At 43.2% G+C, this 25,969-nt stretch overlaps 1 protein-coding gene and 1 long non-coding RNA gene across 9 annotated transcripts in view; one reads left to right on the top strand and one right to left on the bottom strand.

The window, feature by feature from the left end:
* rap1gapb (RAP1 GTPase activating protein b) overlaps positions 1–25,969 on the top strand; it is a 122,813-nt gene that overhangs the window by 37,814 nt on the left and 59,030 nt on the right. For 2 of the 7 annotated variants that reach the window (XM_030418861.1, XM_030418859.1), the window contains exons 1-2: positions 4,440–4,622; positions 19,227–19,262. In XM_030418861.1, the coding sequence (XP_030274721.1) occupies positions 4,579–4,622; positions 19,227–19,262 (80 nt within the window). In that variant the 5' untranslated portion in view covers positions 4,440–4,578. Of the gene's footprint in view, positions 1–4,437; positions 4,623–19,226; positions 19,263–25,969 lie in introns of those variants that run through there. The other 5 variants (XM_030418865.1, XM_030418862.1, XM_030418860.1 and 2 more) reach the window with 4 other exon arrangements.
* On the bottom strand, positions 10,592–18,511 carry LOC115582725 (uncharacterized). 2 transcript variants are annotated; one of them, XR_003984245.1, is made up of 4 exons: positions 18,413–18,511; positions 16,050–16,244; positions 15,789–15,952; positions 10,592–10,786 (listed from the first exon to the last, which is right to left on the bottom strand). It is a non-coding gene; the product is annotated as an uncharacterized LOC115582725 (long non-coding RNA). The 2 variants fall into 2 exon arrangements; XR_003984244.1 differs by lacking the exon at positions 10,592–10,786 and having other exon boundaries at positions 14,061–15,952.

The following is a 25,969-nucleotide window of genomic DNA, read 5'->3' as shown; positions in this document are numbered from 1 at the left end:
CATTCATCCTGGTCATGGTGAATCTGCGCAGTACTAATGCAAATGGACTTGCTTGACTTCCTTGAGGACGTTTCACCTCCTTTAGCTGTGACTGACTGGTGGGGAGTCACAAGCTTTTAACCCTTTGCGAGTCGCAGGGTCACAAGCGTGTCGCCGACCCGCTCCGGCTGTCATGTGAGTCGCCGAGGTCACAAGAGTCCAAGTGTGAGTGGGTTGTTGAGCTTCCTGCGGAGGGAAGTCTGCGTCGTAGGTGGCTGATGAGTGGTGTTGAGGACCGCTGATTGGTGGCCTTGCGTTTTCAGATGTCAGTGTTTCTGCAGCTCATCAAACCGTCTGAAAGCGATTGTCTTCAAAGCTGTTGTTCGAGTTATTAAAAACACATGTTTATAGTTATGGTTGTAGTGATCATTGTTGGCGTGGAGCCATTTACTCTGAGGGGGATTTGTTATCCAAGCATTTATCTACCGCTGTGACAGCACTGTTTCAGAGCGGAGTGAACCCCATCTCACAGAGGGCAGCCTCCTCCCGTCGCCAGTCAGGTCCTCAAAGTCAAGGCTGACCCGCTTTTAGAGGAGCACGCCAGCCGGGCACCGCCACGTCTCCCGAATGAAGCCTGCAGGCGTAGACTAATTACACCAAAATGCCCTTTTCCCTTTCACCTGCCTCACACAAAATCACTCTGGGTAAATAGTTTTCTTTTTCTTTTTTCCCTCTCACTCTCCACCTCCTCACGAAGGACATCTTTTGAGGGACGCAATTGAAAAGGGCCACGGTGAAAAGAGCGGTTGAAACCACATTTACTGCAGCGACAATAACGAGTTTGTCAGCAGGAGTGTGGGGTCCGGAGAATCATTCTGTCAGAGGCATTTCAGTGTCGCAGTCGGCCGAGGCACCGGGGCGGACTGAGCGGAATAGAGGAGCTGCCATTTGTGTGCACGCTTTTTTGTCTGAATATAAAAGAGATCTGACTGGAGGAGGATGCATATTTTTGCCTGCGGTGTGCGCTGTTGACGTCCTGCTTTTCCAGTGAGATACATCTGCATAAAAAAGCTGGCAGAATAAATGACCGTCAGATGTGTAAAGGCGCGAAAAAAAGAAAGGAGACGCGCCACCTTGAGAAAACAAACAAATAGGAGGCGGAAAACCACCTCAGCTGTGAAGGGATTCTCGGTGGCTGCTGCGTTCAGGCTCAGATCTTTTCGACGATAGCCCCGAGGTCGTGACCCAAATATTTCAGATTATACATTGTTATATGTTGCTTGTTTTCTGCAGCGCTGTCGCTTCATCTTACTATAACACTTCAGTTCCCAAAGCAGTGATTTAAACTCCCCATTTTCACTAGCAGTGATTGATTGTTTTTTATTTTCGATACGGAAAAGTCAAGCAGGACAATCCGTATCAATATCAGTCGATAAAAGAGCTGAGGGACCTTGGTGGGGACACTGTGAATGACACATTCCTCGGTGTCCTCTCCTCTAAACATCTGATTTGATTTATAGCCCATGTCTGGCCACAGTCCAGTCAGACCTAATAGAATCACAAAAGGTCGGCTGGGGAGTCATCGGGGCACCCCGACATTAGCGCTGGGGACAAGAAGACAATCAATGCTCTCGGGCTGGAAAAGGGGAAAAAAAAGTTGATAATAAAGACGGATAAATTGCAGAGAGGCAGGGGAGACGGCAGCCAGAGGCAGACGGAGGACATGAAAGGAGAAAAGAGCAGAAGGGGACGACGGCGAGGGAGAGCTGAAATGGAGAGGACAGAAAATGGGAAGAGACAAGACGGAGGAGATGTGAAATTGTCCTCTGTTTGACCAAAAGCAGACATGTGCTCCGCCGGCAGATCAACAGAGATATCACTTTCCACACAGCGTTACATTGGTGGCACTTTGACAAGTCTCCCCATTTGATTTAGCGAGGAAGTTCAAGAAGAGGGTGATCGCAGCGAGAAACTCTTGATGGCGGTTAGAGAGTCGGAATTGCCAGGTTGATATAGGTCAAGTACCGCGAGAGACTCGGGGGAACATCAGATAATTCAACTCGACCTCCGCTCAGTCAAAATACCCCGCAGTGGGAGTTTTCATCTGATACGTGATTCAGGTACTCTGACAGGGAAATTAGAGACTCTCCAACGCAGCAGGTCTATTCGGGGAACTCATATACGCTCCGTTTGGTTTCAAATCATCAGATTTTGAAACTTTGACTCTAACTAGAGTCGCTTGAAACGGAAAGAGAGGCGTGCCAAATTAGTGTCTGATGTAAGCTGGCGTGGCACCTTGGCATCGCGACTCCGGCACATTCCAAACTTTCTGCCAGATCACTGAAGGGTGGAGGAGCAAATTCATCACTCTGAACACGGGCAGCGTTCCACTTCATATCTACAGAGGTAGAGACGGCTGCCTCTATCATGAGATATGTTGATATTCTTATCACTGGTCCTTATCGGTTCAACTTCATTGCCAAATATATGATTCAGAAAAATGCTATTATGATAAAAAAAACAGAATAGAATGGAGTTTAATGTTTTTGATATTCCGATATTGTTTTCCGAGCAGGAACAGTAGTGGTTTCACCAGCAGAGTCGTCATAAAGTCAATACTATCTCACTGAAACAAACCTAAAAAAAATGATCCTGACATCAAAAATACTCTGTGAGGTTTATAAAGACTGAAGTACACAGACATCAGCTGGTATCAGTCTGCAGAGGTGATTCACTGCCTGCAGGTAGCGCTGGTGGAGGGAGGAGGAGGAGGAGCATGTTTGAATCAACCAGCAGTCAAGTTCACCATTATTTCCTGGATTTAAAGGTACAGCTAGGTGGCAAATTAAGATAAACAGTCAAAATACATACACACAACTTTCATTTCATCCCATTTCGGAAATATGCTCCTAACATTTCCAAATGCCTGAAGTGGCGTCTTCAAATTGCTTCTCATGTCCAACCAACCGCCTGAAACCCAAAGACTTTCATTTACTGTCATAAAAGTAGCGTTGTGGTGCGCAAATAGTCGAGTGGTTAAGAGCACGTGCCACTTACGCAGCGGACCCTGGTTCGAATCCCAGCTGAAGGACCTTTGCTGCATGTCACACCCCCTCTCTCTCCCATTTCCTGTCTATCCACTGTCAAAATAAAGGTGTCTATGCCTGGAAGAAAAAAAAGTTGTGTTACATTTAAGAAGCTGGAACCAGCAAGTGTTTGATATTTCTGCAAAATGACTGAAACAAAGAAACAGTTATCAAACTACTTGCGATTTTCCTTTAATCAGCTGTTTAATCGACTTATCGTCAGAAGACTGTTGTCGATGTTTGATTTTAAAGCCCGCAGATCAGCTGGTAATCCCCACTTTGTTGCTGAATTCTCAACTTGCACATACTCTGGCGTATTCAGTTCGAAAAAATCTGCAATCAGCAATTAGCCAAGACAGTATTATGATGGTTGAGGAATTGTTATAGTCAGTAAATATCCCAGTTTCTCAAATGTGCTGTTTTTTTAAAATATTTTTATAGCAAACACAATTTCCTTGAGTTTAAGAAATCAAACAAGCTATTTGAAAACCTCACCTTAAAATGTGTTCACTATTTCATTTTAATACACAACATGGACATTTTGGCAGATTGATCGATGATGAGTAGAGATAGTGTTTCTTACAGCAGATAAAATGTGTTTTGTCAGAAAGTCTTTGGCATTTAGACTGTAAAGGGAGATTTTGTAATCGACGGGGAGGCGTCTGAATAATCCCCACATGGAGATGATGATGCGGCGGTGATGGTGTTGGCGGATGACTGAGACTTAGAGACTGACGGAGCCGGTGAATCTGCGAAGACTCGGTGGAGATCGGGAGCGTGACCGAACCAAAGGCGGGGAGTTAATCACATTTAAAAGATACCGGCAAGATGATAGGCTAACAGTGCTATCAACTGAAGTTCCCAAATAAAAAGCGCAGAATTTACAAGAAATAAACTGAAGGCCTAAGCGAGTTGGTAGCAATTTATTTGTTAGTTTCAGTCAGAGCGAAAAAGAAATCATTTCTCGCCGTAACGTTTAAGTATCTGCATCTTATCCCCACAACAACCGTTCTGAGAAGAGAGCCTCTGTGGTTCCCTTCACGATAATTGGTGGTAGGGGGGGAGTAAGTTGCCTTTTCGTGGGAAATGAAAAGTATTTTGTGCCCTCTTCCTGCTTCAAATGAGAACGGCTTAGCGAGAAAGAGCCCAGAGAATCAGTCCTGTTTGTTTCCAGGACAACAGGACGGCCGGACGCACCTTCCTCTTAATCTGGCAAAGATAGGAGCTACTTAGTCGGAGAGCACAGAGGAGGCGAGGAGAGGGAGGGCCGCGATGTGTGCACACATAAAATACCCTCAGACAGGACACACACACACACACACACACACACTGGATGAGGGCTGAGACAAGGAGGGAGGAGAGAGGACGAGTTAGAGGTGTAGAAAGAGAAGGAGAGGCGTGAACACAGATAGGGAAAAAGGAAGAAGGCATGGCTGTTGTTCTTTAGCCTCGTGTTGTGAACCGATCCGACACCCCGCGCTCACCTGAGAGGCGTCATCGGCCGACCGGCAGGATGTCTCAGAGGAAAAGGAGTTTCACATTTGGAGCTTATGGAGGGTAAGATAACAGAAGATGCACCCCGATTTTAAGTGTTTGTGCTGCGGAAGTGTTAGTGTACCTGTTGCATCTTGTTACCAACCAACCTGAGAGGAGTGGTGAGAGGAAGGTGTGAGACTGCTGCACCTGCTCAGCAAACTGCAAAAACTGGATGACTGTGACAAGGTCGTTGACCGTCAGCACTGTGTTGTGTTGCTGTAAATTACAGCATTAAGCGTTAATAGTGAAGAGCCGCTAAGATGCCAAGATAACGAGATCAGGGAGATGAGGCGAGCCAGTTGTCCGTCTCGGTCACGGTGACCTGTTCCAGCTTGTTTTTGTGTTTTCTTTCTCTGCAGAAGTTGCCGGCGAGACCGTTCCGACTACTAAAAAAAGTAAAACATTTATCATAGTAAGTTCTCTAAAAAAAAAAAACAGCTGTTAGAGAGAATTATTCAGTTCATTAGTGGTAAACAGCATCCAAAAATGACGGGGGCTTTTTCATTACCTCTGGTGTGTGGTAATCTCTTTATAGGCAAAACAAACACATTAAAAACAAAGCGCCGCTCGTTCATCATCATCAAAAGTGGTGCGTCATCTCGAAAAGACAATTAAATGTTGCAAATAGTGAGTAATTGGATGACAACAGATGCAATTAAACACTTTTTTTTAAAGGTAGCACATTTCACTGCGAGGAAGGTAAAAGTGAGACTGTGAGCTGGATATTTAGTTTGGCGGCGGTGGAGAAGTTCAGCATGAACATCGCAGCGGTGTGTTTGGTTTGGGTCGACATGTTCATGCAGAAAACACAATGATTCAAGGCTGGTTATCTAAAAGCTGTTGAAAGGAATACGAACACACTGAGCAGCGCGGTCAAACAGTCAAACAGTCAGTCATATTAAACTGTAGCTTTCCAGAGATTGTCAGTGTGTCAGAGTATGACATAGTTTTTTGGTTTCCTGCTTTATGTTGAAAGTTTGTCCTCATTGGTCACATTTTACTTTACACTTCCTGTCTTTGTCTGTTTTCCCGCCCGTGTCTCGTCAGTTCGTCGCTCCGTGATGCCCGTGACTTCTGTTCGCTTTTTTTGTAAAGCTTCAAAACGTTCCCTCCTCCATGTGTGTCTTGCTTTTGGGGTTTTTTGTGTCAAGGGACAATTCTGATGTAGTGTGTGACGCGAGGTTGGGTTAGTAGCACATTTCTTGACAACTAGTTGATTAGTTTATGTAATAATTTCACTGGAAACCTTTCGGTAATGCATTAATATTACTTTTTTACTGTTCCAAGTGATACATTGCTCTAACACGTCACCCCCAACACGACTGGGAGCTGGGGATGGATGGTTCAGAGGTTGAACATGAACAAGTTTTTGAAAATTTCACAGCTTGAGACACAAACAGTCTCCTGGGTTTGAGTGTAAGTGTTTGTTTGGACCATCCACTCCGTCCGCCTCCCTTTGAGGACATAGTCAGTCTTTTAACCACTCCACCCGACTTCTTCCTTTGCTGCCATTTACTACGCCCATGGGAAGTTGCCTCATAACAATAAATGTATATTTGATTCATGATAAGCTGCTTACACAGTCGACCTATGTTATTGTTTTTCTGGTGAGGACGGGCTGAAAGGATGATGTGGGGCTTGCACATATTTTTTTTTTGTTGTTGTTGTTTATTTTTTCAATATCTCAAGATACCAAAGCTCATTTTCTCGTGAACACAGATACATTTTTCTTGTTACGCTGAGAAAACAAAGCAGTTTTCTGAAGATAACAAGATCATTTATCACGAGAAAAACTACTTCTCCTCTTGAGGATTTATGATCGAATAGTAATTCAAGGCATAATGTTGTTTTGCATGCTGCAATTGGTTTCTTGTATTTACCACAAACTGTAAGTCATAATAGGGAATATGCTTTTGCTTTCTCAGGTTAAACAACTTTAACTTGTCACAAGAGAACAAAGTTAGTTTTCTCAAGATAAGAAAAAAAAGATGATTGCAAGCGTTGGCGAAATGTTTTTCTGCATCCGTAGGGGAATGGAAGATTTAGCTGTCAATTAATATTTTTAATTTGATGATAATAGTGTAGAAAAACACTAGACAAAAGATTATAAAAATTATTATTGTGAATAAAAGGCAGCACTACTGCAGCAGAGAGAGAAAGAGAGCAGTCTTCAAATTAAGTTTTATGGTAAGAACATTATTTTATTTGTCTTTTTTGTGAGGTGTGTTGGTTTTTTAAAAGACAAGCTCACGTTGAAGTAAACATACCTGTACAAGAAGTCATGTCTCTGTATCCGTTTGCCCTCTAATGTAAAAAAATGTTGCAAAAAAGTGGTTCAAACCTTTATGTTTTCTGTTTTAACGGGAATATTTGAATGTCATTTGTGTGTTATTTTGACAGCTCCGGTGTAAGAGAGGTTTCTGTAGTTGCAGCCTTGTCAAAATCATACATTTTAGGATTTCTTGCGCCCGTCAGAATGAGAATCTGTCTGATATGAAAACACTTTGGTTTATGAGCAGTCAGCCTCTCAGCCAAAAATTAGAATTCATGAGGCGGTGAAATTACTTTTTACGACTGCGTTCTGCTGCTGAGGGCCCTCTGCCAAGTCTGACGAGAAAACACTCATGAGGCCCAGTTTGACATTTCTGTTGTAGGAGGTTGAAAGCTAGCCTGAGTGCTCAGGCAGATACCGACAACCAATAGTGAGTGAGGAAGTGCAATGTAGGGCAGGAAAACACAATATTTTTGGAACAGCAACAACCACTTTGTTTGTGCAGCGAGAATCTAGGAATAAAATCCAAAAAAGAAAGTCGTGTCATTCTGAAAGTTGGATTTTCTCATGTTTTCTTGATTCTGGTGATCTTGGATCTTTCCAACAACATAAGTTTTGTGTTTATACACGTGTAAACCTTAATGATTAACTGGTTGAGCCAAGTGAGGCACTAATCTACACCCTATGGAGAAACACATGTGAGATGACACCCGGTCTGCTGCAGCCAGCTGGATATTGATTGGTAATATTGACTCGACATTCAGGTGTCAGACACTTCAAGTCCACACATGTGACTCTGCTCAGGTGGAGATGTGTCGTGGACGAGACATGACGGGGTGATATATTCTGTATATGTGAGCGTGAGCGCAGCTGTGGCTGAAGCTGCAGTCTCTTCATTTATTTTTAAAACTCTGGTTCTTCTCGGTGCTTGGAGTTTCTCATTAGTTCAGTTTCTTTCTGGAGGATTTTTGCTTTTGCCCACAGAGATTTTCAGGGATGGATTTCAGCTGACTGAGTCTGAGAGAGTAGTAATGAGTCTGATCCCAACTCATCAGGCGGTCTGTTTTTCTTTTTTTTTTTTCACCAGAACCCGACTTGATCTCGACGCAGTAGAAGCTGCTGTAACTGTTCTCGTTGTGTTTGCTAACTTCCCGTCCGTTTTGCAAGTTAGCGATCCCCTCCGTCTTCTAAACATGCTCTCTGCAAGTTCATAATGGAGTTCATAATGGCCCTGACTGGATGAAAAACGTTCCATAACAGTGATTACTGTTGCAATAAAGAGTTCTTTAACACTTGGCTTAACCCAGAAAATATTTCTTTTCTTACATTAATGTAAACTGAAGCACTGACTCGGTGTCACTCACAGCCCCGTATGAGTGTTTGCTGCCTGGAAAGTAAGAAATAGTCTTCGTGTTGCATTCAAAGTTTATCATGAAGATAACAAACCCCAGCGCTAATGTCATGTCAAGTCCTGTTATCACTTAATATCACTTATTTTTACACAATATTATTTATGGACATCATTTCTAGACTTTTAATCGGAGCTTCTGAGTGGTTCAGCCTGTTGGGTCCCGATGGTTTACCCACACTATGAATTATGTTAATCAAATGAAGGTTGAGGTTCCATTTCTGACTTTACCGTTATTCAAAGCGGTGACTTGAGAATCTTCATGTTGTGGTGCAGATTCGGCCGAGACTCAAACAATCAACATTAAATACAGTTTGTGTAATTAACTATCAGTTACAGTAATTTAGCCACAACAGGCCGTATTGCAAGTTTGTAGTTATATGAGCTCCTGCTACTTCTATTCCACTGAGTTTAGTGTGGAAGTCAGAAGAGAAGAGCCTGGATCAGTGCATCGATACCTGCAATGCCAACCACTGAATCGTGTGTATGTAGAGGGATATTTGTTAAAGGTTGGAATGTTTTGAATTCTGATTGAATCGCTAATTATTTCCGGAAATTCCAGATGAAATCAGTGAAACGACTGGGTGAGTTTGTGCAGGTGTAGCTGTGCTGAGAACAGCCTGTCCTTGTTCACGCAGGTCGTCCCCTGAGCAGCTCTGCTGGAACAGTTTGATAGTTAAGTGGCTCGGCCTGTTGAGGGACTGCGCTCCATATTTATTTATGTTGCCCTAAATTCACCCCGCCCAAACACACACATCTATGATCCAATCTGATATCCTCCTCTAATCTCTAAACCACAGTTTCCTCAGGATTCTTTGAAAGCATGCAGCTGTCGTAGATAAATTTGTGTCTAGAAGCAAAATTAGCTTTCTCTTTTTTTTTTATATTAATGGGATTAATATTTGGTTTGTTTGCAGTTGTCAATAAAAATGCATCCCCCAGTGTTAAAAGCCTTTTAGATAAGAAGGAGTCTCTGGGGAAATGAATGCCTAATGAGCAACAGGAAGAGTGTTTTCTCAAACTGAAATGGATGAAGCTCGGACCTGGACCGGCAAATTACCGGTCTGCGTTTGTTTTACAGGATTTGTCCTTGACGAGCTTATTTCGTTGCAGCATAATTTCCGCGCGCAATTTCATGGAAATTGCCGTCAGCACACGATAACGTGGCTGTTTGTACAAAATTGCAAAAAAAAAAAAAGATGAGCTTAAAAAGCAACTGGAAATTAGACACCGCTGCAGCATCGATTTTACCATCTGCTGTGCCAAGTTCCCTTTTGATTTGACTTTCCTTTTTTTTTTTTTTTGTATTATGTAAATTCAGAGCCAGCAATTACGGGAAGTAGGCAAAATGATTCCAGAGATGGTTGACTGTGGGTGAAAAGCTGTTTTTTAACACTGTGTCCTTCGCGGATTTGCTGTCAACTTCTCTCTGTAAACCTCCCACTTGTATTTAAATCCATAAAGCGTGAGAACGAGCGGGCGAGGTCAGTGCCCCCTCATAAACACGAGCTTTTTGAGAGGTTGTGATGGCAAACTGAAGACTTTGGAGAAAGCCAGTTCGATGATGCTGGTGGTTTCGCAGGCTTTAGAATTACAGCTGGCTGGGTCTGTGCCGGTGAGTTAAGGCAGCTTTAAGCCTGAAGACAACTGGCAACAGTTCAGCCAAGTGAAGGATTAAAGGATTGTGCACATAACCCACTGCTCAGTCTCCCTCGCAGGTATCATACCTGGTGTTGAGGAGGAGGACGGAGCGGCTGTGCACCCAGTACACCTTCACTTTCAGGCATTTTAGCTGTGTGTTTTTGTTTTTTTTTGTTTTCATGGTTCTGATCTCATTTGAGGTGGTTGTTGACATCTGTATTGAAGCTGCGATAGTTAGTCAGACAGTAAATTAAATCAGCAGTGATTAATTTTTTTAAGGGTGCGTTGATTCTCTCAATTTATGTAGTTGTGGGAGTATTGGTTTGACAAAACGAGACATTTTTTAAATATGCGATTGATGAATTTATGCTTTTTTTTACGTTTAATGGACCATAAATCAATTAACTGAGAAAGTAATTAATTAAATCAATCTTTAGGGAAACAATTGTTAGTTTCAGCCTTAATCTACACGCTGATGATCAGAGATGTTATCATTTTGCGCCATGACCCTGAAATTCAAAGTCGAAGCCAAATGGAAACCTGTTGCATTGATCACATCTGTCCAGCTGAAGTTGACCCCTATAAGCGGATGATTATTACGACCAAATGTGTTTCTTTATTTCTCAAACAGTTTCTAGTTGACATTTGTATATTTTTCGTAGTGTCTCTCCAACCACGAGTATTTCTGTTGCAGCAGTCGTCTCTGCTGGATGTTTTTTTGGCAGTTCGTCTCAAGCTTTCCTTGAGGTAAACAGCGACTTTTATTTTACCTGTCATGATTTCAAAGTGCACGCAGCACCAGCCTCAGGTGCCCAGCTGGATGCATGTGGTTTACTGCTCAGCATAGAATCCTGGGAGTGAAATCTGAAATAAAAAAAAAAAAAAAAAGATTAAACTTACCTCAGTTTTTTCTAAATGTATGAAAAGACTACATGTAAAGCGGCTGATTGCTGTATTTCTATATTCATGAGTAAATCAGAAATATCCAATTTGAGAAAACATTTTGGTTGATTATTCATTTAGATTTTAACGCTGAACTCTTTCATCGGGACCGTGCAGGCTCAGTTTGATGAGACTTGATCGCCGGTTACTGAACCACCCACCGACTGTCACCAGATTCTGCTTTCAATCACAATGATTCCTGGTTGGTGCTTTAGCGTACGTGACATCGCCTTTTTTCCAATTGAGACACGTCCACTTTAAAAGTGCGCACACACAGAAATGTTATGATTGTGAGATAACTAGAAAGAACGAAGCTTTATTTTGCTCGTTCTTCCACTTTTTTTCTTTTTTTGGCTTGTCAGATTTTGCTTCCAGCCCCTGTTTCCGTCAATCCGGAACTTTTTTCCTGACACTTCACAGATTTGTTTTCCTCTTCTACCTCTGTACTTGGCACATCATCAGTAGCGTTGGCATTGTGCACCTTCACAGTTATGCCAAGCAATAAAGATGTTCAATTATATTAAGTCCAAACACATCAACATACAACAGACTTTCCAGCCCCCTCTGTCTTGTTAGTCACTTCCACTGACTTGACGGATACTTTCCGGACGGAGTTGATTGAAGGTCTGCGGCTTATTGAGAATCAGATGAGAGCGCAGGCCGGGTGGTGGAGCACAAATCAACGTTCTTGCAAAAAACTGATGAAGGCTCAGATGGATTCAGGCAGATCATCGGCTGTCTACAAAACAAAATGTCCATCATTTAACGGAAACAAACGTGACACTTGATTTTTGCAACTTGGCAAAAACATAGCTCTTTAAGGAACCTTTCATTTTCCGTCTCTTTCCATAACGACTCCTGTTTTTGTCGAGAGGCAGCTTCCACGCTGTTCATTGGTCCAAATACCATAGCGATGATTTACGCCGTTGACTCGTCTGCTCAGCTCTTTTTTTCACGTGCTTTTCGAGAAGATTTAAGCGTTCGCCGTTTGAATTATCAGTAAGTTGCCAACGCTGCGTCTCTCTTTTCCCAGCAACGCAGCCAAAAGCTGCCTTGTTTCCCCCTCCTCAAGGCTCGCTGCCTGTCGCTTCCACTAAATCTGCATTCAGTATAGTCCAATTATTCCAAAAAGTTCAACGGCGGCTCGAAAAATCAAATTAGCTGGTGAAACTCTGGTTCGCTGCCATCTCTGTGGACTTCATGTGAAAAATATGAAACGGGACTGAGGACTGTACATGTTGGAACCACACAGACTTGAGCTGAACAGATCACAGCAGCCTGTATTTATCAGGGGGGAGCAGAGGAAGAGTGCTGATGTGGGATAATTACTGAAGTGCTCTTGACCCTCTTGTTTTGAAGGCCGGCGCTCCCACTCAAGGAGGGCTTGATGAATACATTTAGCCGCATCTCGTATTGATTTCTCACATTTAACGTGATTCAAAGAGCTATCTCTGTCTGAATGGCTGAATCCGTCTATTGTGTCTTCTGCTGGCAGAGGAGGAAGAGGCATGCTGCGCTCTGAGTGAGAGGTTTGAATCTCTCGGCTCTCAGTGGAAGCCGTGCGACACGAAGATAGCGGTATCCAACCCGCCGAGGATTTTGCAGCTCTTTTAACGTCAAAGATATGATACAATGCAGGATAATTAAAGGGGCACTACGTAGTTTTGGGGAAGAAATTCAAACTCAGAATATAAATGAGGTAATAACAAAAACTCAGAGAAATATATATATTTTCCATAACTGAATAAACAAGCTGTTCTCAGAGGAAAATTAGGTCCCCAGAACACTGCTTGAAGCTAGAAAGGTGGCAGGGTCCGCCACATATAAACAAAGTAAAACAGCAAGAAACTGTGTCTTGAGAAAAGGTGGCAGGGTCCGCCACATGTAAACAAAGTAAAACAACAAGAAACTGTGTCTCAGGAAAAGGTGGCTGGGTCCGCCACATATAAACAAAGTAAAACAACAAGAAACTGTGTCTCAGGAAAAGGTGGCTGGGTCCGCCACATATAAACAAAGTAAAACCGCAAGAAACTGTGTCGTCCTTTAAGGTCAGTTTGTTTTTTAGCTTATTGGAAATGGAGAGAGTTTGTTTTTTGGTTTGCTTAGGCGTTAAAAATCTGTCTGAAGATCTTTATGACCTTTAAGCTGCTCGTAAGAACATTCAGACGTGTGGAAACCAACTCTAAATAGATGTTAACGTCTTGTTTTCACTTTTTGTTATTAGCAGTTCTTGGAAAAAAAAAAAAAGGCTCTGTGTTGAATGGCTTTTTAAATGTCATAACAGCCAAGCTTCTTTTTGTTACCTTCTACCTGTTTGTGTGTCCTCCCTTGACTGACTGTCACGTGCCTCCGCTGTGGATGGAGGTGTAGCTTATGTTTATATGACGGTCTGTTTCTCACCCCTGACTGTTAACACCAAAACAGTGTGTTGCCTGTGTCAGCAGGGGGATAATCACCATGCGTGTCGCTGACTGGCAAACTAATATTTCCATTCCCAACACCGGGCAGCGAAACACAGCAAACCAGCCGCGCCCTCAACCAGCAACACGCAGAATGTCACTGTTTGCACGGCAAATACATTTTTTTTGTAGTCAAAGGTGAGTTGTGTCTGATGACAGAGGCGAGTGCTGCGAGTGTGCGCTGCAGAACGGGTTGTGTAATAACATGTTTGATGTCAGACGCACTGCAGGGATACCGTTTCATTTTCTTACATCATCTCAGCTTCTCTCACACACTTCCATCCAATGTTTTTTACAGCAGACACAAGTGCTGGAATGGGAGACGGGCCGAGGGAAGACGAGTGGGGGGGGGCGGAGCGAGATAGAGATAGTCGTGGACTAGTGAGCCACAGAGCGGCCTCAGTCTGAAGATACTTACGTGCACAGAAACAAAGAAGAGACGGTCCTGGTGAGATGCCACTTAACTCTATCCTGTCACCCAGTGGTGTCAGCAGGCTACTGAATATTCCTCCCACTGATCCACAAACCTAAGAGGCGATCCAACAGGTGAATAACTGAAATACTTTTACGAACAGATATCACCATGAATCTTCCCCGGTTGATTGCTTACATTAAGAAATTTTGTTTTTTGTCCCCTGAAATAGAAAAATGAGGCATTGTCATGTGAAATATTCACTAGTTTGCACACATTTCCATAACATGAATCTGGATAGAACCAAGTTTAAAATCAACGTTGTTGACATGTAAGAAGTAAAGGGAAGGTTGGATACTTCTTTGTGCGACTCCATGAATCAGAAAATACTGTCTACAGCCATAACAATGTCTGTGTTTGGAGCAATAGCATGTTATATAAATCAGGTTATGGATGATTTATGAAAAAATCCCTCTTCAGAATAGAGAAAGAAACAAGTTTGTTGTATGTAGGTGCTTCTGAAGTGGAGATTTCTGTTCGAAGAAAATGATGAAAAGGCTTAAAAGACTTCATTACCACAGAACTCCTCTATTAAACAGACTTTTTATATTTCAAGATTTCTGATATTTTATGTTTTGAACATGCATATAAGTCATTTTCTTATTAATATGTGCTATTTCTTCCATACGTACAGAAATCCAAACAGGTCAAGGGGTTTTATCACTCTCTAAATCATAATGAAAATAATAATGTAATGAATAAGTAATGAAAAAAAATCAGGCTATGATTTGGTGTATGCAAGTACTACCAAAGCCAAAAACCTCATCTTGAGAGAACGTCATTCAAAGATCTGTTGCGTACAATTCTTATTCAAGGCGTTACATTGAGTCTTCGTGTCTTGTGTGATTAATTTCTGTTTTTTCATGTTAAATTATGCAAATGATGCATTTTCTAATTAAAAACACTAATTTGCATACATTTTAGACAGAAAATCAAGCTAAAAACATTCTAAATGTATATTTTGGACATTTCTGTTCCATTAGTAGTCAGAAAGAAGGTGTTTTCAGTATTGCATTTTTAGTTCCTTGTATGTCAAACTCCAAGAACGCCTGATCCTATATTTTTCCACAATGCAACTTGATAGCTTCTTTCATTAGACCCTCCTTGCCTCCCAAATTCTTTCAAACTCACACCTGCAGTCTGTAATGCAGCTTCTTCTTAATGCCGACATCACCAAGGTTATTTTTTTCAGCCTTTGGAAAAGCTCCCTCCAGGGCCACGGAGGACAAGATTGCAAAGATACAGATGTCTTTACAGGCTGACTTGTTCTCAGTGATTTATCGTCTGACATAAAATTGACCTGCGGCTATTTTAATTATTCCTTGCAGCCCTTTTTCAAGCAGAAATACAAACATTGACTGTGGCCAGCTGCTCAAAAATGTGAGGACTCACAGCTGTTACGTCCTGTTATTTTGTCTTTCCGATGTCACCTTGTGCTCTGGGATGATGAAAAAAAATCCTGTTGTCCATAGTGATCACTGCACCTTGGTTGCGCCATTTTAGGGAAAATCAAGATGTGCTGTATTTTAAAAACAATCAGCGGAAAGTATTTTGGGGGGTGATGAGTTGGAGCTGTGTGGCCGGGTTTGAATTCATCTTTCGAATGTGTGAAATGGGGCGGGTTCGAGTTGGAACAAGATTGCTCTTCAGCAGAAGAATCATGCAGTGTCAGACTGTGCTCTCCACACATTATCATACATCCCAAATTCCCCTCGGCATAAATAAATCATTTTAATACTGGATAAGATGCTGTTCTATTAATACTTTATGAATGTGATGGTAAATCGCGGGGATGGGCTGCGAGTGTTGACTTTCAGACTCTCCTTGGGTAAATCTGAAATGGCTGGCGACATTGCCGGGAAAATGTCATTTATCATTTTAAAACGTTCTTTATGAGATTGAGTCGGGGGAAAAAAAGGAATAATCCATTCACTGTCTTTCTGTCAATGTCAACAGACGTTGATGACAGACTGGAGGTGAACGGAAGGCTTACATCTTGGGTTTTGTAGCACTGGATGTCAACGTCACATAAGTTGTCGTGTCACTTCTTGAGGAGTCTTGGCAGAGATGAGAGCGGAGGTGTTTCTTTGAGCGTGAGTTGACTCAGATGACCCGGCAGTAACCCAGCATGGAGTTGAAACTGAATCCTCCTGGCACCTTTACATTGCAAAAAAATAAATCAATCAATCAATCAACAAAACTTGTTGCATTTTCCCTTTTTGAAGGACACTACTAGAAAAGTGGTTTCAATTACCTTCACGTTGTTTTTCTGATGAATAGACCGAGCGTCTGAGCCCGTTGGCATTGAATGACAATGGTAATTGTTTGATTGGCTTAGCCCGTGGGGAGGAAGGGATAAGCAGTGATTATCAGTAGATTGATTGTCCTCAACCAGCGTCTACTTGGTTGCTTCTTCAAACACTGATCCAGATGGGAGATGCAGGGTGTCCTGCGTCATTTGCATGCAGGGTAAATGAAGAAAGAGAGAAGCAGCTGCTCAAAAATCCTCTTAACAAAAAGGAAACAGCCAAATCCAACCCCCATCTCCAGAATAAATGTGACTTCTCTGCAAACCACAGATATGTTGCAACTTTACACGTTCAGTTTTCAACACTGTGTTTGTGGTCCGGTTAGGTTTAGGCACGAAAAACACTTGTCGAGCATCCAACATCTCCCCCACTGCACACACTTGAAAGTCAGCGCATATACATGTATGAGACATACATGTCTGAAATGTACGTGTGGTTTGGAGAAATGCACAATGCCATGTTCTTTCTGCCAGCATCATAACTTCTTTTCCTTCCCCCTTCTTCTTGTCTTCACATCTAGTTTTACCTTTAAATTAGCATTCTTCTTCTCTCTGTCATTAATTATGTCAACCGCAAGAGCACAATTCCTGTAATCAATTCTGTAGGTAGTTTATCTTCCACGCGCTTTGTCAGCTTTGCACGCTTCCTCCCCACTAAATTTACACATTTATCATATTTTTTTGTTTTATCATATATCACATTCCTAGACTCCATCAGTCTGCCTGCACATCTTCTCATCTTTGAGGCAAACCCACTGTGGTTGCACACAAGTGGCTGGCAGGCAGAGGAGTAGATAAAGGAAGTGGTGGGAAGAAAAGGGATCAGTGGAGGGAGGCGATGTGGATCATACTCATCAGGCTTCACGGAGCCTCACTGCGGTATATGTTGCTGAAAAGAATCGAAGCCGCACCGACCAGCGTTCTTTCATTAAGGATAAGATCAGTTTGTTTATTATCCAGAATTATCACCCAGCCCTGCAATTCATCTTATCTCTGTGGAGTGTTTCACTATCTGCCGTTGTGTTTCAGTGTCATTAGTGTTGTTTCCAGCCAGAACAGGCAGCTCATGCTCGTCATTAACTCAAGTTAGCAGCGAGTTGGGGAACATATTGGGAAATTGAGCAGCAAAAGAGCCCGAGGCTTCCCTCAGGAGCTGGTGGAGAGCGAGCAGAGCTTTAAGGAGATTGTTCTGACGTCGATCAGACAACTTAAGATGAACGCAAGCATTGCTCCGTGTTGCCTGCATCTGTCACCGGCAGCTGTTTAAGAGATTTAGCACATCAACTCTCTCAGGGTGACATGTTAATTGTGATAAAGTTGTTCTCAGACAGTTTTTAAACCAGTAGGAGGCGACTCTGCCGGTTTCAAATTTAATCCGACTGTATGTAAACCTATGAGAAAATAAACCTGCTTCTCACTTAATGAGAATGAGTTAATGGTCTCAAATGCTAGTTTTAAGACTTCTTCAAGACAGCATCATGTAAATTTTGTGATGTATGGTCCCATTAAGGGTCAATTAGAAGATAAAGAAGGGTATACTCTAGGGCGTGGCTACCTTATGAATCAAACAACACACCCTTAAATCCATGAATGACTGAATAGGTCAATAGCCAGTCGCTCCCAGTACGACACGACCTTTGCAGCGTACGATCGGCAGGCAGACCAGATCTCTATCAGGCGGCCGCAGTTTGGCTGGTTTAGGTAAGAAAACGACTTGGTTAGGTTTAGGGAAATACTGTGGTTTGAGTTAGAATTGCTATATTAATAACAGAACTGCCGTTACATGACATAACGAGTTGTATCAACTTGATTAAGTTTATAACTGTCAGGTCGGGGCGAGCAGGTGGTCGAGTGGTTAGAGCGCATGCCACATGTGCAGCTGACCCCGGTTCGATTCCGGCCGGAGGTCCTTTGCTGCATGTCACATCCCCCGCTCTCTCCTGTATTTCTCTGTCTACTGCTTAATAAAGGTGTCTATGCCAGAAAAAAATCTAAGAAAAATAAATAAATAAATAAATAACTGTCAGGTCGGGGTTTAAAGGGGAAGACTATGGAAAGGGGAGTTGGACCCAAACGCAGTTACTCACAGGAGGCAAGGATATGGGGAACAAAAGGCGAGCTTTTATTTCAAAGCTGAATGATGCAAGAACAAAAAGGAGCAAGACCAAAAACTAGGCAAAACGGACAAAAGCAAAATAGCAACCAAGACAGCTAAACAAAGTGCAAACAAAAGGACAAAGTACAAATCAAAAGCAAAGTTTAAATCAAAAAGGCAAAAATGCAAGAATCAAAATCCAAAGAACACATACCACGGGGTGACTGGAAGGACATGACAGGAACAGGAACGTGAACGCGAGCATGAGTGGAGGCAGACAGATACATACAGAATACAATGATCAGACAAGGAGTGAAGGGAAGACACAGACTAAATACACAGACGCTGATGAACAGACGAGGAACAGGTGAGGAGAGAGGAGGGAGGAGGCCAGGTGTGGTAACAAGGGGGAGGAGCACATGAGACAACATGAAGGGAACAATACAACAGACAGAGGGAGACAGAGGGGAGAACATAGGAGAAACTTAAAGGACACAGAGGGGCACGGAAAATCAAAACAAAGACACAACAAGACATGATACAAAGACATAAATTCAGAGTCATGACAATAACTCACTGTGACTTTTGCTTTTCACGCTGCACCTGAAATGCATTCTCTTGGCGACCATCCATCTCCGATCTCCTCCCTTGTACGTGCATGTCTCTCTTTATACTACCTCACCTGACTTCCTCCTTTTCTGCTGTAATAGTTACTACAGCCACAAGGGGTCCCTGCTTAACAAGAAATGTGAATATTGGCTGTAATCTCAGTCAAATTTAATCAGGATAGAGGCAACTTAACCTGTCCAAAATATGGTCACTTCTGCATCCAAAAGAATGAAACAGTGATGGATACTATGACAAACTCGAGGCCTCGTAGTGGTATGACTGGGTGGCACGTGTACTGTCAGTCTTAATAGAAAAACACCCATCGTCGATTAAGAATGCTGTTTCACATGTTTTTTTTGTTTCAGTAATCTTTAAGATGGGAACTAACATTCATCTCCCAACACTTTGTTTCTCTCTAGACTTGACAAGAGCTTCTCCAGGACCAGAACCTTGTGGTAAGTCCTCTCCTTTTTGAAAAACGTGATGCATCAAAAAAAAACACAAACTACTGCAGTTGTTAAGATTGGAGGCTACAGGACTGTTTTCTGATTCCACATGACCCACCACGACTTTGATTAGATATCTAAATATATACAGTATGTATTCCATTTGTTCCGCCCATGTTCACTGTCAGCAGGACTTTCTGTTTTGTGCCGCAGCAATAAACAAGACATTTTCCATCCTCTTACAGCCAGTTGAGTCAGCATGAGCGGCAGAGAGACAGACTTTGATTCGTCCACCATTTTCGTGCTTAGTCCGATGCTTGCAAGCTTTTTCACTTCAACATTCTCAAGCTGTGCCTTTTTTCAAAGAAAACTGGAGACAGTGTGATGACCTGAGCATGACACAGTTAAAGCCACGAGCAGACCTGTGCTCCTCTTAATCTCTTTCTCTCCCGGCTCAAAGCCAGATTCTCAATCACGCACTGAATTATTTTCTCGCTTGGAAAAAACCCGCGTGCGCTTATTGCCATAGGGCATCTGCATACGATCGAAAGAGGAGATAGCGGAGTTTGGAATGTTTCGCGGCTTGGCAGGTAGTCTCACAGCACGGAGACGGGAATGTGTGGCTGTAAATACAGGAGAGAGAGCAGATGGAGGGAGTCAGGGAGCACAAGTATCTGTGCAGAACCAGCTGGCCATGTATCGGGCACATGCTTCTGTGAACTCAACCATCAAGGGGCCACGGACCCATAGCACCTCTTACATGGATAATGATTTGCAATACCTTATTTATATTCTGCTGCAGTAATGAACCTGTGCACTCACCTGTTTGTTTGCTGTGAGTTATGTAACTGTGTAATATTTTATTCATATTGTTGTTATTATAGACTATTTGCTGTCCAGTAGAGCCCTCGTTAGTGTAATTGTGGTTCTTAAAATTTTACAGTTTTTTTACAAGTGAGTTGAGGTCAAGATTCAGCGTCCTCTCAAATAAAAAATGGCCCACAGGGAGCTGAAATCTGGCCACTCGTGGTTTTAAGTGGCCATCTGAATATTGAAGATATTATAGAGGGATACAGCATCCTCAATAACCTCTAAAACCACTCCAATACTCCTTTAATTGGCCAAGCAGTTGCTGTAATATAGTCCATTATAGATGATTATGCTAATTTATACTAATTCTACTGCAGTGTTTCCCACAGAATGACCCTGTAACTGAGGAGGACCCCGAGCCTCCGACTCAAAGTGGTGGTATTTGCCGACCTGAGACTCAGAAATCAGCCGTCTTTTTCAGAATCCCTTTCAGTGTGCCTCTGTTTAATTTGCCTCCTTTAATTTGCACAAACACTGGCCTGCCTCTCCTTTCTGTGTCTCTGTCCTCTGCTCTAAACTATCCGTCAAACAGCAGTATGTTTTAAATAGCTGCCTAAAATGAGTGCGTCTACAGGAGCGGTTTAATACCAGAGAACGTCTCCCTCACTCTCTCTGTTTCTCTGCAGAACATTGTGAGTAGACAGGCGGGCAGATTGTCCACGAGTTGATCGATCGTCGATGGCGGCTGTTACGTTGAGACCCAAACACAACACATGGCTGGTTCCAAAACCGAAATGCAAGTCACTGAAAGCAATCAAAAAAGCTGACAACAAAAGGCAACAACACCAGAAGAAGCAGGCAGATGGCAAATCTTAGAATAAAAGTACAAAAAGAATACAAAAACTAAATAAAGTGTAAACCAATGAGGCTCTGGGAACACAGGAGGGAACACGAGGAGTAAAAGGCTTAAACACACAGGGACTAATGATGCATTCTAGTGCGGAAATAGGAATTTCAGAGTTGGTTTTCCCAGCTTCCAAACTAAAAACATGCTCTGAAAAACATGGATGCTTGTTGGTTTTTATTTGTTCCGAGTACATTGGAAAGCACTGGCGATAGAAAAAAGACGGGAAAATTAGAGAAAGTAGAAAAGCATGACATGACACATGAGGGGAGATCTTACACAATTAATCAGGAAATGAATTAAAAAAAAACCCTGAACATGACAGGCATCTTCCTCTTTTAAAGTCTATGTGTGGGAAACACTTGCTAACTATGCAAACTGCCCGACAAGGCACTTTTTTTTAATACAAGCAGTTCTTATGTCATGGATTCAAATGTCATCATAAAAAGCTTGTTATTTAGCAGAACATTTCTGTTTTGCATCGACTGACGCCGGACACAGTCCACTCGTGGGTTGAATAGAATGGAAATGGAGAGAGAACAAAGAGACAGAGAAGACAATAGATTGTATTCTGTAATCAGAGGGGCTGTAGACCTGAGTCATGACTCTGGAAAAGACCTACAGGATGGTGTTCTGTGAAATTGAAAGTGCGAGAATGATTCAGGCTCATCAGTGGAGAAAACACCCTCATACCCTCACACACACACCCTCATACCCTCACACACACACACACACACACACACACACACGCAAGCTCAATTTCATTAAGAGGATTTGTGTTTCTGTGTCGCAAACGCGTCTGCAGCACATGCTAATGGCAGCTCAGGGCTGGGCTGTGCAGCTTTTGCGAGCCATCCACAGCAGAAGCTCTGTGATTATAATCATTGAGTCATTATGCCAATCGTGTATTCCATCGTTCACAGGCTGCACTCCGATTAAAAAGCCCAAGTATCAACATCATACTTACAATCCTGACACTAACTCCTCGCTTTTGCCCTGGGAGTTTTTTCTTTAAGAGTTACATTTTTTTTTTCATCCAGCAGGTTTTGTTCCGGTGTCAGACATGGTTGGATCACTTTTGAAAAAAGGTTTATGAATTAATTAGGACGTGTCTCATTTACGTCCACAGGGACTTTGTGTGTGGCTCCTTCAATCTCGGATATCTCGCCTCTCGCACAGCCATTGTGTAAGGAATGGCGGCGTGTCGGTGAGATTTAGGACAGCGGCTTCAAACCGTCGTTAAAAAACTGTCTTTTCTGGATCCTCCGCCATGTGCCACTGCCTCTAATCCATCACAACATTATCCCCAACCAGCCAGGTGTAGCTCTGTGTGAGTGTGAGTGAGTGAGAGTGTGAGTGTGTGTGTGTGTGTGTGTGTGTGTGTGTGTGTGTGTGTGTGTGGGCAACAAATCCACGGCGCCCACACTTCACTGTCACTCCTGCCGAGCAGCGCCTCCGTCATCTCGCCCTGGCACGCACACACTTTACTTCGCATGTGACTTAAGTAGCCCTGACTCATCTGGACAAGGGGCTGCCCCTCGTGAAAAGGTGGGAACACACTTATTTTACTGCGCTAAACTGCTCTCAGCAGAACGTTCCCAATTAAACACTTATTAACTTGATTGCTCTCGATAATGGCAGTGCTTATCAGCCTCAGTCTAAAGCTGCCGCCGTGCAGCGGAAAGGAGGCCAGAATAAATGCCGTGGCATTTCTGCAAGAATTGTCAATCTGGATGTGGACATTTTTGTCCCTAACAGCTCGGCTCCGCTCTAATGGAGGGGAAGCATTAGATTGGCATATTGCAATAAAATGAATGTCAAGTGACGCAGCAAAAAAAGAGGAACAACCTAATCAGCATTTCGGTTGTAATGCAAAGCAGTGTGTCGGTTCTGAGATGCAGACAAAGGACGCAAAACAAACGTCCAACATCCAGGGTTGTAGTCAAGACCACCTGAACTGGGACCAAGTCAAGAGAACTGTGAGAAAATAATCATAAGGCATTGCAGAATAAGCACAAATACAAACACGAAGGAGCTGAAATCAACTTTACCAATGTTATTTAGCACTTATCCATGTTTTACCATTGACCTTATACAATAGATTTTTTTGTGCAAACATCAGGTTCTGTGGGTGCCTCTTGTCTTCGTATACAAACCCTCATAAAGAATGTACCAAACCCTTATTCAGTGCAGTGATACGTGAAAAGACGGATCTCGGGGACTACAGCACCCTCCGAGTGCCTGTCCCTTCTTCTGCTTCATCACCAGTCCACTGCCACTGCTGCGTCACAGCTTCATCTCTTTAACTTTCACTTTTAACTCGACCGAAAACCAGAAAACTCTAATTCACCGCTCTTATCCTGTCACCAAAAGGACAAAAAAATGAGATGAATTTCCCCCCTCAAGTCAGACTCTCTCTCTTCTAGTCTCTAAAACTCAGGTTTTGTCAGAGCGTCGGACCGCGTCTCAGCTGCCTGCTTCTGTGAACTGACCCCTGCGCTCGACATGGTGCTTTTAATGGCTGCTCATAAATTACAAATGTTGTGTCACATTCCATTCACATCCGACTTCCCAGACTTTTCGCTGAAGGAGTTATACGCAGACTGGTCTTGTGGATCCATAGTGTTATTTACTTTTCTTTATTTACCAAATTGTAGTAACTTTAAATAAAATGAAGGATCGTTACACCCTTTAGTCTAACTATACATTTCCCTCATGTCTTAATTGACATGTTTGGTTCGGGACTTCCCTCGAGCGGTTCGTCTTTACGATAACGTCATATATAATGTACATGCACCGCTGGAGGCATGTCTGTTGCCTTGCAGCCATGTAGTCTGAGCTGCTTCAGGGCCAAGAGTGTGAGAAACCCTTTGACTGACACGAGGAGCCGGGTGGTAATGAAGTGCTCCTCAGTGCTGAATGATGAGAACGAGCGGGGCGAAGAGGCCTCTAATTGGCCATCCGTACCTCTTCAGATTGCCATCGATGGCCGCTCTCCCTCCCAGTATAGTGGTGAGTGTCATGAAGAGAAAGCAAACAGCGAAAGAGGAGAGAGCCAACTGGAGCTCGACGGTCAGATCGAGGCTCGTATCTCGAGCCGGGGGTGAGGTCTGACTGTCATGGGGGGAACAAACACGCTGTTTGCGTTCCACACGCAATATGAGCGAAACTACAAATGGAGCCCTCCTGATATTCTGCCTCGCAAACAGTCTGCACTCACGCCATCTAATCTCGCAGATGTTCAACTGGCCTGAGATCTGATGGCTGAGCGGGCCGCTGCATCAACCTGAATTTATTCTCGTGTTCGCTGAACCGCTCCTGGACAGTCTCAGCCGGCATTAGGAGGTACAACCCTGCTGCCAGGCTGTCCCGGGGCTCCAGGTGTAGCAGTGGGCACAACTGGGCTATGAAGACACACCCACCAGCTTTTATCTTCCTGCTGCAGGTGACACATAGCAACTCATGTGTGTGCTCCTCCCATCAGTGTATATCACAGCTCCTTATTGTACAAAGGTTCATTTCTTTAAAGAGCTGTGCGTGGCTCAGTGGATATCAGTCTCACTGGGGTTCAACAAGTTTAGGCTCTTCTCTGAGTCACTTGGTCGCGTAGACCGGGCGGTCATTTGGCCGGACCATCTGTTGCTCCGCACAGTTCATTTCAGCCTCTTCTGATCTCGCACTTCCCTTCATCATCTGCGCTGATTGAAGTGGAAAGCCACTGATGATATCAATTAGAAGCAGAGCCTTTTCGCCCGGAGATAATATGACTGGGTTTCGCTCAACGCAACTTCATCTTCCTTTGTCCCAACCCCCCACTATTAGTTTTTGTTTGTCTCACATCACAGAGTCCAGTCCATAAATTACATATATTAATCACAGATCACTCTGAGAGGGGAATCATCGCAGCTGCGTATAGCCATCGTGCTCATTAGTTCTGATGATGTGTTCATTTGAAGATGTCCGCAGACAGCCGCGGCTCATACATACAGGAATTACATGAGAACAATTTAAACCTATTCCACATATGAATGCAAATCACGTGTGGTGTCCACGCGGTATTATTTACAGAGGTTTGCTGCTCACATATGTTATCTACATGAGATTGCTTCGTCCTTTATGGTCAGTTTGTTTATTCAGCAATGAAAATGAAGACTTTGTTTAGTTTGTTTGGACATAAAACTACATAAGCTCCATTGTTTTGTCCATAAAGGATTAGCAGGGTGAGCAGCACTTATAAAACACAGTTAGTGTCTGTGGGAATGGTTCACAGACGCAGAGCAGCTGAATTTGAAAGCGCCGTGTGGCTTTGGCTTTTTTTTTTTTTTTATTTCGACTGCATCAGAACCAGGCGGGGGTAAAAGTGACCCCTGCTGTGATCCAGGCGGGTGTGTCCAGTTCCTCGGCGAGCTCGCAGGGGCAAACATTACGACCCAGTGCAGTTCTAACGCGGTCTGCTTTATGCAGCCGGTGCGTGGGGGCACAGTCGGAGAGAAGCGCAGTGATGTTGGAGGTTATTTTAGCAGATGGGGTTCGCCTGTTACTCAGTGCACCTGTTCAGTCAGATACAGACTGCAGCAGCGGCGGCGGTAGATGAGAAATGAGTCAGTTTGTTTTTGAAGTGCTGTCCACCCTCGTGCTACTTTAAACTGGATCCCTTAGAAGATCAAAATGTTCGGTTCTTAAAGACTCCGTCACAGTGGGATAATGTTGCTGCTGCGTATGGAAAGATGCAGATCATTTACATTTACATGCCGATTATTACGGTATATATTCCTGCCAGTTGTGCTTCATTAGGGCCTCCCCGCCGATGGAGACGTATTCAGCCGGTTAATTGAAAAGCTCGGACTTATCGAGGTGGGTAATGTTGCTTGCAGTTGTAGCCATTTAACATCATCAGGAGGTCGACTCCGTGTAATCAAGCTCTATTACATCTCAGTTCAGGAGACTCTCTTAAATGGGCACTTTACATACTTCACTGAGTAGGATGACAGAGAGCAGAAGG

This window comes from Sparus aurata, chromosome 6 (assembly GCF_900880675.1).
Source record: "Sparus aurata chromosome 6, fSpaAur1.1, whole genome shotgun sequence".
NCBI classification, from domain to species: domain Eukaryota; kingdom Metazoa; phylum Chordata; class Actinopteri; order Spariformes; family Sparidae; genus Sparus; species Sparus aurata.
This window is presented reverse-complemented; position numbering and strand designations above follow the sequence as displayed.